The sequence below is a fragment of the Oryctolagus cuniculus genome, chromosome 7 (assembly GCF_964237555.1).
Source record: "Oryctolagus cuniculus chromosome 7, mOryCun1.1, whole genome shotgun sequence".
NCBI lineage: Eukaryota > Metazoa > Chordata > Mammalia > Lagomorpha > Leporidae > Oryctolagus > Oryctolagus cuniculus.
The window spans coordinates 71,694,431-71,709,144 of record NC_091438.1 but is presented as its reverse complement, the minus strand read 5'-3'; the positions used below and the strand labels follow the sequence as shown (position 1 = coordinate 71,709,144).

Genomic DNA, 14,714 nt, shown 5'->3' with positions numbered 1-14,714 from the left:
GACTTCTTTCAACAAGTGCTTCTTAATTCTGATTAGGTCAGGATATGGTTAGGGGCCAGTGTTGTGGCATAGCAGGTAAATGCAGCACCTGCAGCACCAGCATCCAATATGGCTCCACTTCCAATCCCACTCCTTGCTAATGCAAATGGGAAAGCAGCAAAGGGCAGGGCCCTAAATCTGTGGGAGACCAGGATTAAGCTTCTGGCGTCTGGCTTCCACCAAGCCTAGCCCTGGCGGTTCCAGCTCTTTGGGTAACCAATGTATGGAAGACCTTTCTCTGTCTCTCTTTCTCTCTATGTAACTCTGCCTTTCAAATAAACAAAATAAATCTTAAAAAAAGATGGGGTTATTCCTACCTTCTCTTCTGAAAATGAAAGGGACAACCATGTATTTCTTCCAACTACAGAGTGATGAGAGCCACTTAATTGGTGTAGTATAAGTGCCAAATTAAGCTGTTAAAGATTTTCTTTCTGTCATCCCTCAGATTTGCTTAGTTCAAACACCCTGGAACCATGGCATTGGAAAATCAGACCTTGGTATTATCTCCATCAACCTTTATCATGAGACTCCCAGTCTCTCCTCCTCACCACTCCATTATTCCTTTGACACTCATTAGCATTACCAAATCACCTTTGGATTTCAGCAAGGGCCTCTCTAGAATTTCACCCCCTTCAGGCCCTCTGACATCTATCCCAGTCATCTTCAACCATAAATTTTTGACTCATTCCATCCTGTCAGAGTTTACTCTGGCCCACAGTAATAAAAAAAAAAAATTAAAGACAATGTACTGTGGTTTTCATATAGCCAAACTTAATTTTACTTAAGAATCATTTTGATATTGTATCCTTTCAACTCCTTTTGAGGTCACACATATTCCACTTCATCTATTATGTCATGATAATTGCAGTGTTCTGAGTTGGTCACAAGTGACAAGTTGACTATGATGGTTAATTTTGTGTCAACTTGACTAGGGCACAGGGTGCGCAGATACTTGGGTCAAATATTCTGAGTTTGCATAATGGTGTGTTTGCATGAATTTAGCACTTAAGTCCTCAGAGTGTGTAAAGCAGATTGCCTCCCTGGGGTGGGTGGTCTTCATTCAATCAGCTGAAGGCCTGAATAAAACAAAAAGGCTCCGAGAAAAAGGAGATCCTCCTACATGGCTGCCTTTGAACAGTCCTGTTCAAATTGGCTTTTTTGCTGTCTAAACTCAGATGAAACATTGACTCTTCTGAGTCTGAAGCCTGCCATCCATTGAACTGGAAATACACCATTGGCTCTCCTGGGTCTCTAGCCCAGTGACTACAGATCTCGGGACTTGTCAACCTCCATAATGGGACCCAGCTGCTTATATGAAATCTCTTGGCCAGCACCGCAGCTCACTAGGCTAATCCTCCACCTGCGGTGCCGGCACACCGGGTTCTAGTCCCAGTTGGGGCACTGGTTCTGTCCTGGTTGCTCCTCTTCCAGTCCAGTTTTCTGTTGTGGCCCAGGAGGGCAGTGGAGGCTGCCCTGCACCCACATGTGAGACCAGGAGAAGCACCTGGCTCCTGGCTTCGGATGGGTGCAGCGCTGGCCATGGTGGCCATCTGGGGGATGAACCAACGGAAAAAGGAAGACCTTTCTCTCTGTCTCTCTAACTCTGCCTGTCAAAAAAAAAAAATGTCTTTGTCTTTCTCTCCCTCCTCTGTTTCTTTGGAAAACCTTGAAAAATACACCACAATTTTGTCTCCTCTCTTTTCTTTTGAAATTATACTGATTGGTGAAATCTGAAAGTTCAATGATTGCTCTTTACTGCATTTTGCTTACATTATTTATTATTTTAAAATTAGAAGTAATTCCTTTTCAGGTATTCCAAACTTTTCAGTCACATAAATTCAGTGTTTTCTCATATAATTGCACCCCATTTATGCTTCTATCAATTACCGAGTCCCTTTTATGTGCTAGTCAGGAGAGTTGTGATTTATTACATTTTATCCTCTAAACTTTCTTCCAGTGCAGAAGCGGAGGAACCATTATCTCTGTCATCGTGAGGAAATTGCAAAACTTACTTTGCCTAAAATGACCATATTAGCTAATAAGAAACCGAGGATAATGCAAGTCATTTTCTAATGTCCAAGTTCTATGTAGGATCACTTATAAAATTTAAATAACATTTGAAGCATCTTGTTACGTTTTCACATTTAGTAGGCTTGAATGCGGCCTGAGTTTCTGCATTTCTAACTAGGTTGTAGGCAGTGCTGGTGCTTCCATCCAAAGACTACCTATTAAATACCCATGTGATATTACTATTGGGAAGGCATACCCTTAAGAATTTATTAAGTGATGTATGGGAAATCTGCTTACTTGTGTCATAGATCACATTTTGACTCATCTTCTAGCTCTCACTCATATTTCCTTAAAACTGACTTAATTTCCTGTTACCTTTTTGTAAAAAGGCTACTGCTAGCACATAATTAATATGGTATTACATCACATGATGTATGTAAAAGTATGTACATATTTATGGCATAAATTGAACATTAAAAGGAAGGCTGTTGGGAAAATGTAATTGTGTTCCCAGAAAGACCACTTTATAGCATAAGATTTTTCCAAAATGGGAAAATCAATTTGATTGGTACTTAATCTGGAGTAGAAATTTCCAACACCTAGATACTGATACACTCACAAACACTAAACTGATAGAGCAAACTTTTCCAATCTCTGTCTACTTTTAAACATTTGTAAAGTGTACAGCAAAGTGAGTGATGCGTAACTTCCCTTCAGGAAGAAATGAAGGTAATCTGGAAACCAATCTTCTGATATTTAGCCCATAAACATAGAAATATTAGTCTTGTGTGTTTAATAGTTTGTATAAACTCTTAGAGTTATTAGAGCTAGAAATAAATTTTGAAAGTATTGTAAAAAAGGAAACATCACTACATTTAAAACTTGGGGCTTGGGAGTTAACTGTGCTAGGCCTCAGTTTCCCATCTGTGGAAAGGGGAAATTAACCTTCAAGATCTACTTTGCTAGGAAGAATAAGAATAAAGTACAAATTACACACAGCTGACTTTGACTACTTACTTTGATGCTAAAACATATTAAGTGCTGTATTAGCTTTCCCTTGTTAGCCACTAAATACTTGAATTCTAATGCTTCCATGAGTGAATTCTGAGATTAGGCTAATGACTCTATTTGCTAAAGCATATCATAGTAAGAAATGTTCAGTAAGTAAGGGATACATATACATATAAAAATAAATTCATATTTAAATTCATGCTTATGTACATAGGTGTATGTGAGATAGGTGAATATGTATAATAAGTGGTGGAAATATGAATTAAAAATAAATTTAGAGCAGGGATGGGTGTTTGGCTTAGTAGTTAAGATGATGGTTAAGGCATCTTTATGTCATAACAAGAGCTTGGGTTTGAATCCCAGCTATAGCTGATTCAGGCTTCCTAACAGTGCAGAACCTAGGAAGCAGCAAGTAGTGGCTCAAGTATTTGGGTCCATATCACCCAAATGCAAGATCTGACTGAGTTTCGGCTCCTTGCTTTGGCAGGTTCAGTGCCTGCTGTTGAAGGCATTTGGGGAGTGAACCAGTGGATGGGAGCTCTCTCTGTCTGTCTACATTTCTAAAAAATCAATAACAAAGGAGGCCAACTGCATGCCGTAAATTATCTTGTCTTCATGTGTTACAGTTCCCCCAGGTATTTATGTTTTTGTTCATAAGGTTATTGTTCATTGTGGTGGAATGAGAAGGCCATGCCAAGATGGCTGCTGGCAAGCGAGTGTCAGTTACTCAGGAATGGCTTCGAAACCCACCTGGCAATGGAACCTGCCTGGCAACAGACTGTGATTGGATGGATTTGAAACCCACATGGCAAACGGAGCCTGCCTGGCAACAGGCTGCGATTGGATGGCTTTGGAAACCATTGGCAATGAAACCTGCCTGGCAACATGCTGTGATTGGATAGCTTCGGATACTGCCTGACAACAGGCTGTGATTGGTTAGGGCATAAACCTCCTCTTGACCAGATTGTCTGCCTTGACTATTTAAGCTGCTGTACCAACTGAAATAAACGAGTCTGCGGACAGCTCACCTCAGGCCTGCTTTCACCCAACTCCCAGGGTCTGTGTGGTGACTCCACACCTCTTGCCCCCACCACACTCCTCCTCTCAGAACGAATCCACTGCAACAGTCCATTGAGATACTTTAAAAAGGGCCAACTATTTACATAGTTGTTATTACTTTAGTGTGTGTGATTATTTAAGACTGTGATTACATATATTCCAGAGAGAAATGTGAACTTCAATAGTTCCTGTTCATATTTCTCTTGGTGTAAGTCACGGAGGTTGAAGAGATCATTTGTGTTTTTTATTTTAAATCATGACAGGGTAATCTTTTGGTAACATCAGAAGAATGATGCTTTCTCATTTTATGGGGAATCATCCCAGAACATGCAATTTAATAACTAATCAGAGCTGGTTAAATGAGGCATTTGATAATTATGCATCAAAAAATTACTCTTCCTACTTGAAGTATTATGATTACCAAAATGAAATTTAAATTATTATTGCTACCAGGTGGCTTATCTGAACAATCTGAGATTTTAAAATCTTTTGAAACACTTTGTATTACAATATCAACCATATACCCACTCATCTAGTAATTCCCTACTTGCAGAAATATTCCACTACCAATCAATTCAAAACACTACTACCTGTGCTATTGTAAACAATATTGGTAAATCAGGGCCAGTGCCATGGCACAGTAGCTTAATCCTCCACCTGTGGCACCAGCATCCCATATGGGTGCCAGTTCTAGTCCTGGCTGCTCCACTTCCAGTCCAGCCCTCTGCTATGGCCTGGGAAAGCAGTGGAAGAAGGCCCGTGTCCTTGGGCCCCTGCCCCCATGTGGGAGACTGGGAAGAAGCACCTGTCTCCTGGCTTTGGATTGGCCCAGCTCTAGCCATTGCGGCCATTTGGAGAGTGAACCAATGGAAGGAAGACCTTTCTCTCTGTCTCTCCCTCTCGTTGTAACTCTAACTCTCAAATAAAATAAATAAAATCTTTTTTAAAAAATGGTAAATAAAACAGATATGCGGTCACCTCATAAAGCTAAAAGTCTAACGAGGAGATGGATATTATATAACAACTAATGAACATAAACTAATGTATGTATTAGTCCTTATGGATTCTTAGTACCCTGGTCTGCAAGGCCTTGCTTTTCCTAATGGCTCTACTGGAGACTCCTTCCTTGCCTCTGCAGCATTTCGTGTTTGCTGTTGATACTTAAGGTGCCTTGACTGTTAGATGCATGTGACTCCAGTCACGTGGTTTTCTTCTCCCTTGGGGAAGTATGTGTATGTGTCTCTGCATCCAAATTTTCACTTTTAACAATTGCACTAGTCATTGTAGATTAGGGACAATTTCAGTTACCTCTCTTGAACTTGATAACTCAAATTAAGACTCAGTATTGAAATAGGGTCATGTTTCCCAGTATGAAGGGTTAGGACTTCAATGTGTCTCTTTTTAGGAATCACAATTCAATAGATAACATTGCATAACTACAGGGGCTGGTATTGTGGCACAGCAGGTTAAGATGCCTCTTGCAACACTGGCATCTCAAATCGCTGTGTTGATACAAGTCCTGGCTGCTCCAATCCAATCCAGCTCCTTGCTAATGAGTCTGGGAATGCAAGGGATGATGGCCCAAGTACTTGGCTTCCTGCCACCTATATAGGAGACCTTGACAGAGTTTTGGTTCCTGTCTTCAGCCTGTCCCAGCCTGGGCTATTTAGTCAATGAAGAAATACTACTGAAGACCCAGAGAATAAGAACTGGCACAGGCAAAGTGGAGTAGACTGGGGATCAGTGAGGCAGCACATGCAAAGTCTCTGAGATTGGGAAAAGTTTAATGTGGAGGAGCAAGTGAAAGAAAACCAGGCTGTCTAGAATGTAATGACAGAAAGAAGGGGTCCCTCAAGATGACTTGTTTAAACGTACTGTTTTTTTTTTTTTTTTTTTTTTTTGGAATTCTGAGCAACTGCCAGAAGTTGGCTGACACTATTATGCAAAAATAAGGGGCCCAAACAGGATGGTTTTATTAGTTCCTTGATAATAAATGAAAAGGTGCAAATATAAGCAAGCGAGGAACAGCAGAAGGACAGGGTGAAGGAGGAGGCTAACTCATCCGTAAGAGCATCAGTGGAAGTGACAACAGTTCTTGAGAGCACACTGTAAACTGACATAACCAGTGTGAATTTCCATGGTGGTTTACACTAGTACAGCTATATTTTTCATGAAAATATTGAGATACTTTCATAATTACTAATACAAAGCTGCTACCATTGACCTCTAGGCAACTCACTGACCTGTTTCCTGAAACCATACCTGGAATGACCTCGAGTTTTAGAAATGAAAACGTTAATTAATGAGACGGTGGGGCCCAGGAGATCTCTGCAACGGTTCCATCACTTGCTGTTCTCTAGTCTTACCCATCCATCTGTGATACACTGGACATATAGTAGGAAAGATTTCAAATGTGATATATAGACATGTAGAGACACATAATTGTATGTGTTTACACGTAAATGTGTGCACATATTTAGACAAGTGTGTTTATGCATATGTGCCTATTAGTGAAAAATAACTAAGTAGAAGAATAAGCTTCAAAGTTAATTACTTTATGTATGTATCTTGGCCATAATCTCAAAATCTTAAGCATCTGCTGAGTTTGAAAAATGTTGAATGATAGGAAAATTGTTGGGACCAGAGACAGAGATGTAGTTGGGGAAATGAGCTTAGCAACGAAAAAAATTCCAAGCACTAAGGTGGCCTAAGGAAGTAGCCACATGCCAGTTCCAAGATGTTCAGGATCCTCTCAGTGGAGGAGAGGCCCAAGTTGCATTCAGGACAGGATTCGATATAAGTGGAAAAATGACACTGTCAAAATGAGTGGGATGCCTTGACTGTAATTACAGGTATAAACAGGGTAGAAATGTGTCCTTGTTTAATTAGGAAGTCTGTAAATTGAGTGACTTTAGGATGAGCTTAATCTACTTGCTCCAGTTCTGATTCTCTACCATTTCCACATCTGTGAGAAAACTTTGCTTTGTGGCTTATTTTCCTCACAGCTTGAAATGACTTTGTGATTTTTAGTTTCATATTCACATACACAATATAAAGAGGAAGTTAGAAACTGTTTCCTCCAATGGTTCTTAATTTTTAAAAATAAAATGGACACTATGAGAAACAGTGACTTGATCAGCTCTTGTCTTGATTGTTGATGTACAATGTAATACTTTATCCATTTTAGTATTTTTTCTTTGTTTTGTTCTAGTACTATTGGTTGAACTCTGTAATTAACACACAATTATTCTTAGGTGTTTAAATTTTAACTGAAAATTGATCCATGTTAAATATAAGAGTGGGAATAAGAGAGGGAGGAGATGTACAATTTGGGACATGCTCAATCTGACTTGCCCCAAATGGTGGAGTTAGAAACGTGCCAGGGGATTCCAATACAATCCCATCAAGGTGGCATGTACCAATGCCATCTCACTAGTCAAAGTTCTCAATTTCAGTTCACAATTGATCACACTGATAGGTCTAAGAGTCAAAGGGATCACACAAACAAGACTAGTGTCTGCTAATACTAACTGATAGAATCAAAAAGGGAGAGAATGATCCATCATGGGAAGCAGATACACAGCAGACTCATAGAATGGCAGATGTCCTAAATAACACTGTGGCCTCAGAATCAGCCCTTAAGGCATTCAGATATGGCTGAAGAGCCCATGAGAGCATTTTAGGCATGGAAAGCCAAGACACTCTGGCAAAAAAAAAAAAAAAACAAAAAAAAACACAAACCTAAATGAAAGATCTCTGCGAGTGAGATCCCAGTGGAAAGAACGGGGCCATCAAAGAAGGAGGTACCTTTCTCTGAAGGGAGGAGAGAACTTCCACTTTGACCATGACCCTGTTGGAATAAGATCAAAGTCGGCAAACTCAAAAGGCTTCCATAGCCTTGGCAACTCATGACTAGAGCCTAGGGAGATTACTGACGCCATAAACAAGAGTGTCAAACTGTTAAGTCAACAACAGGAGTCACTGTACTTACTTCTCATGTGGGATCTGTCCTTAATGTGTTGTCCAATGTGAAGTAATGCTATAACTAGTACTGAAACAGTATTTTAACACTTTGTGTTTCTGTGTGGGTGCAAACTGATGAAATCTTTACTTAATACATACTAAATCAATCTTCTGTATATAAAGAAAATTGAAAATGAATCTTGATGTGAATGGAATGGGAGAGGGAGCAGGAGATGGGAGGGGTGCAAGTGGGAGGGAAATTATGGGGGGGGAGCCATTGTAATCCATAAACTGTACTTTGGAAATTTATATTTACTAAATAAAAAAATAAAATAAAAATACTCTTTCCAACAGTAGACAATAAAATTCTCAACGTGTCTCCTTTCCCCAGATTGATGCCCACCTTGAACCAATCCCAGGGACCATTTTCTCACACAGCAATTGGCTTTGGGCCAAGTTTCTGAGCTAACCCCAAACAAGGGGAAAGAGATTACTCAATTGCTCTTATTCTATTGAGCCCACTCCTGGGTTTTTATTATTATTTATTTGAAAGTTAGGAAAAGCACACACACACACACACACAGAAAGAGAGAGAGAGAGAGAGAGCACATGAGAGAGAGAGAGAGCTTCAGCACTTCCATATACTGGTTCACTCCCCAAATGGCCACAACAGTCAGGGCTGGGCCAGGCTGCAGTCAGGAGTCAGGTGCTTCATCCAAGTCTTCCACGTGGGTTCAGGGACCCACATACTTGGAACATCTGCTGCTTCCTCAGGCACATTAGCAGGGAGCTGAATAAGAAGTAGAGCAACTGGGACTTAAACAGGCACCCATAAAACACTGTCTTTGCAGACTGCGACTTAATCCACTATGCCACAACACTGTCCCCTCTGGATTTATTATAAAAATGCATTAATTTTATTTTTATCAGTAGAGTATATGATTAGACCCTCTCAAATTTGTTGAAAATGAAGAACCAGCAAAGGAGTTGATGTCCTCCTAGTAGACTGTCTGAGAGGGACATAGTCTCAAAGACAAAAATTTGTGTAGGGTATATCTACAAAAGATAAAAAGGGGACAGAGAAATGCTTCAAACTGAAGTGTAGCCCATGACCTATGAAAGGAGAAATGGGTGGTGAGAAACTGCTTTTGAAGGACCTCAGAATACATCACAGTCTAAGACATTCTTAAACTGGAAAAGCTGGATGAAAATTTTCCTGCTGGGAGAGTCCTAGGTTGGCAGCAGTGACTTGGTTCTAGTACCTGTGTCAGGTTCATGCCCTGGCCACAAGCAGTCTGGGAAAGCCAACTTCTTGTGCACACCACAGTGGATGTGAAGAGGTGGCAGTGAGAGGTGCCTGCTAACCAGACTTCTCATAGCAGGTTTTCTCTTGGAAGGAGATCTAAACCTCAGAATTGGCTGATGTCTAAGTCACTGTCGCCTGTCTTCTAGTTCGAATTTCAGAAAGTTTAGAAAATACATTTTTCTAAAATTTATTTAATAACAACTACTCATTCTATTATTGTTTCACTTAGGAAGCTTTGTTAAAAAGAAAGGTTTGGGAAAATGCGGTTATTGCAAATTTTAGTAAATTGCCATTACAATAATTTTTGTTAAAATGCTTTGATCTGATATATCGTAAACACATTTTCTTAGAACCTCATGGTTACAGACGGCTCATTCAGTTTATGGAAAACATCTAACATACATCCTAATGTGCAAAGTCAGCCCTCATCGTAAATCAGTCAGAATTTTCTCAGTTCAAATAAAAGATACAGGTTGGCTAAATGGGTTAAAAAACAAAACCCATCTAATTGCTACCTATAAGAAACATACCTCACCAAGAAAGATATGTGCAGACTGGAAGTGAAAGGATGGAAAAGGTATTCCATGCAAATGGAAAGCAAAAATGAGCAGTTGTAGCCATTGTAATAGCAGACAAAATGGACTTTAACACAAAAACTGTTAAAGAGACAATAAAGGGCGTTATGTAATGATCAAGGGATCCATTCAACAGGATGATGTTACTACCATAAACATATATGCACCCAACCCCAGGGCAACTGGCAATTTAAAATAAATATTCTTGGATCTAAAGAGAGACATTGACTCCAATACAATAGTAATGAGGAACTTCAACACCCCACTTTCATCAATGGACAGATCAACCAGAAAGAAAATCAACAAAGAAACAACATATCTGATCTATACTATGGGCCAAACGGACCTAAGTGATATCTACAAAACATTTCATCCCACAGTTGTAGAATACACATTATTTTCATCAGCACATAGAATTTCTAGGACAGATCATTTGCTAGGCCGTAAGTCAAGTCTCAGCAAATTCAAAAACATTGAAATTATGCCATGCATCTTTTCTGACCACAATAGAATGAAGCTGGAAATTAACAATTCAAGAATCTTTAGAACATATGAAAACTTAACAATATGCTCCTCAATGAACAGTAGGTCATAGAAGAAATCAAAAAGGAAATAAAAAAAATTCTGGGAATGAATGAAGATGACAATACGACCTATCAAAACTTACAGGGTAGAGCAAAAGCAGTGTTAAGAGGAAAGTTTATAGCAGTTGGTGCCTACATCAAGAAATTGGAAGGGTATCAAATAAATGAGCTATCAATGCATCTCATGGACCAAGAAAAACAATATCAAAATTGGTAGGAGGAAAGACAAAACTAAACCCAAAAAGCCCCCAACAAAGGAAAACCCAGGACCAGATGGCATCACTGCTGAATTCTACCAGGCTTTTAAAGCAGAACTAATTTGGGGCCAGCACTGTGGCATAGCAGGTAGAACCACAGCCTGAAGTGCCAGCATCCCATTTGGGCACCAGTTCAGTGGAGTTCTGGCACTCCTGATCCAGCTACCTGCTATGGCCTGGAAAGCAGGTTCTTGTGCCCCTGCACCTGCATGGGAGATCCTGAAGAAATTCCTGGTTCCTGGCTTTGGAACAGCCCATCTCTGGTCTTTGCAGCCATTTGAGAAGTGAACCAGTGGATGGGAGATCTCTCTCTCTCACTCTGCTTCTGCCTCTGCCTCTCTGTAACTCTGCTCTCAAATAAATAAATAAATCTTTTGTCGCTCCCCGTCTTCGTGGAGGAACGACACTAAACCCTGCCTAGGCTTCATATCCGAGTCACGGCACCATTATGTCGCTCCCCCTCTTCGTGGAGGAACGACACAGGACCCTGCGCTGTTCTTTCGTCTGCTCGGCCCTCCCCGGGTTTGCTGCTGGTTCTTCCCGGGTTGGCTACTATCCCTTCCACCTCCGTGGAAGGGCAGTTCCCCCTGGCCACATTCCCCACTTCCGCAGGGGAGCGGCACACCGCCGGCCGGCTCTCTGGGGGCTGCACAGGTGTTCCCCTTAGATGTTCCCCTTAGATGTTCCTCGTGCATGCCGTCTCTCTCCTCCTTTATAGTCCTCCTCCGCCAATCCCAACTCGGCTGCCCACACGCCGAGTACGCTGCTCTCCTCCAATCAGTAGCAAGTCCTACAGTTTATTGGTTGAACTGGAGGCAGCTGTGCGGAAGCTGTTTACTTCTCTCCCAGCGCCATATTGTGGGAGAGCAGATGCATAGAATAAGTCTTAATTCCAGTAACTCAGTCTAGTCCGGTTTGCTCCCCACAATCTTTTTTTTTAAAAAAAAGAAATAATTCAAATTCTTTTCAAGCTATTCAAAACAATTGAAAGGGAAGGGATCCTCTCAAACTCCTTTGATGAGGTCAGCATAACCTTAATTCCTAAATTATAAAAAGATACAAAAAAAAGAGAACTAATATATAATAAACTAATATGCCTGATGAACATAGATGCAAAAATTCTAAAAAAAAATTAACCAATAAAATCCCACAACACATTGAAAAGATCATTCACCCAGGCCAAGTGAAATTTATCCCTAGTATGCAGGGATGTTTCAATATTTACAAATCAATAAATGTGAAACATCACGTTAACAAACTGAAGAATAAAAACAATATGATTATTTCAATATGTGCATAGAGAAATTTGGTTGAAGAAATCAGTATCATCAAAATGCCCATACTACCAACAGTGATTTACAGATTGAATGCAATCCCAATCAAAATACCAGCAACATTCTTCTCAGATCTAGAAAAACTGATACTAAAATTCATATGGAAGCACAAGAGACCCTCAATAACTAAAGCAATCTTATACAACAAAAACAGAGCCAGAAGCATCACAATATCAGACTTCAAGACACACTGAAGTAGGCAGGTGTACTCTAGTAGCCAGACCTACGAGATGAGCCCCTGGAAAATCCAGATGCTGAATGGTTTACTGATGGCAGCAAGTATATGAAGGAAGGAGTTAGAAAGGCAGGCTATGCCGTAGTGGATCTTATTCAGACGATAGAAGCCCAAGCGCTACCATACAATACTTCAGCCCAAAAGGCAGAGCTTATTGCGTTGACTAGGGCTTTACAACTGGGAAAAGGCCAGCGAGTTAATATATATACAGATTCCAGATATGCTTTCTTTGTGTTACATGCACATGCAGCAATCTGGAAAGAGGGGCTTACTGACTGCAAAGAATTTCCCTGTTAAATGCGGAAAAAAGATACTGGCTCTACTTCAGGCAGTACTGGAGCCCTTAGAAGTGGATGTCATCCACTGCAAGGGACATCAGAAGGGAGATAATTATGTTAACCAGGGAAATGTGTTAGCAGATAGAGCAGCAAAAAGAGCAGCTACACAGGAGAGTTTGGAAATGGTCCTTATACCTCAATCTGTGGAAGTGGCTAAGGAACCTCACTATACAGAGCCTGAGAATGAATGGGCCCAACAGCGAGGTTATACTGAAAACGCAAATGGATGGTGGATGCTAAATCATAGAATTATGCTACCAATGGCCACTCAATGGAAATTATTAAGGTGATACACAACTCTACCCACTTGGGAAGAGATGCCTTAGTACAACTGGTCTCCTGAGCTTTTGGAGGAAAGGGACTAAATACGGTCATAAAGGGAGTGACTTGCTCTTGCCCACTATGTTTACAAAATAACCCTGGCCATGTAAGGCCACCTCTCCTGTTGACTCCTGTGCAGAGGAGGGGAACATACCCAGGTGAAGATTGGCAGGTTGATTTTACCAATATGCCCCCAACAAGAAATTATAGGTACCTTCTAGTCTTTATTGATACTTTTACAGGATGGATAGAGGCCTTTCCGACTCGAACGGAGAAAGCACACGAGGTGTCCAAAGCCTTGTTGAAGGACATCGCGCCACACTTTGGACTCCCATGGTCACTCCAGAGTGACAATGAACCTTCATTTATATCTAAAATAACCCAGCAGTCTCCACAGGTGGATTCAACAGGTACATAGGCTTATTCCTGTGAGCCAATTGAAGATCTAAAATACCTCTTCAAAAGGCAGAAAGATAAGTAGAACTCTTGTCCTAGCCACGTCGAAATGCTGCAATTCAGTGCCCCCCTGATGTACATACCTCTCTTGGTCCTTTCTGGGTACTATTATTGGCAGAAGGACCCCTTGGTGGGTTCCTCAGCGGTAAAGAGTGACAGCCCAGAAGAGTTTTACGAAACCAACTTTAAGAACCTGACCTTAGCTATGGGTAATCTGGCCTACACTTCAGGACAGCTTCTGCAGCAGGCTCTGATTTTAGTAGACTCCCTGTCCAGGGTAGTTATGGACAACAGACAGGCCTTGGAGTTCATGTTAATAGAACAAGGGGGCATGTATGCAGTGCTCAATGGGATCTGTCACCTTTACTCAAATAATAGTATGTTCACAGAAAGGGACATCAAAGCCCTCTATGCTCAAGCTAAATGGTTTTATAGTTTGCCTAGTGGAAATCTCCCACCACCTACTGTTTGGGAGATGGCTAGACATGTTTTTTCTATTTTAAGGGGCACACCAGTTACACTTGAGGCTATTCCAATCTTGCTCATGGTGATTGACAAACTTACATGTTTCAGAACCCAACAGCTTCTGAGAATAATGATGACCATGCAGGGGACATGGAGGATGGCGGTGACTGAAAGAGCCCCAGCTCATGAAGCGAGCTCATTAGATGAGACAGGCAGAGACTTCCAGACCGAGAAGAGGCAGGGTCTGCCCCCCTAGTAAGCAGGAAGCAGCTACAGAAGATGGTGACTCGATGCCCATCAACATCCCCTTATGATTAAGGTCTGGAGTCTCTGAGGGGGGAATGAAGTAGGCAGGCATACAGGCTAAAATTGATTAGATTTGTGAGCTGGAAGACCACACCTTCGCCATGCCCCTGTGTGACTTCCTGCCCTACCTGATACCTTCGCCATGCCCCTGTGTGACCTTACACCCTACCTGATACCCCCACCATGCCCCTATGTGACATTAGGCTCTATCTGACCATACCTGAGTGCCCACCTGCCCACAAGCCACTCCCCTGTGGAAAATATATAAATTGGCAGGGAGCGTCCTAAAACGCACTCTGCCTCTGCTTTGCTGCCGGTGATAAGCAGTGGATAGCTGCTCAAGGTGCTTGCTGCACATGGCTTTGGCCTGCTCTCTGAGTGGTGTGGACACTACCCTAGTTTCCAGACTTTCCCCTCTCTCCAACCTGAACTAAAACCCTCACTTTCCTAGATAC

The 14,714-nt window shown here is 41.3% G+C and overlaps 1 protein-coding gene across 2 annotated transcripts in view; it reads left to right on the top strand.

The window, feature by feature from the left end:
* The window catches only part of SNX7 (sorting nexin 7), a 110,979-nt gene extending 105,008 nt beyond the window's left edge, over positions 1–5,971 (top strand). The window contains exon 9 of one of the 2 annotated variants that reach the window (XM_070077998.1): positions 3,719–5,971. In XM_070077998.1, the coding sequence (XP_069934099.1) occupies positions 3,719–3,844 (126 nt within the window). In that variant the 3' untranslated portion in view covers positions 3,845–5,971. The remainder of the gene's footprint in view (positions 1–3,718) is intronic. The other variant, XM_070077997.1, reaches the window with a different exon arrangement.
* Positions 5,972–14,714: the final 8,743 nt, after the last annotated feature.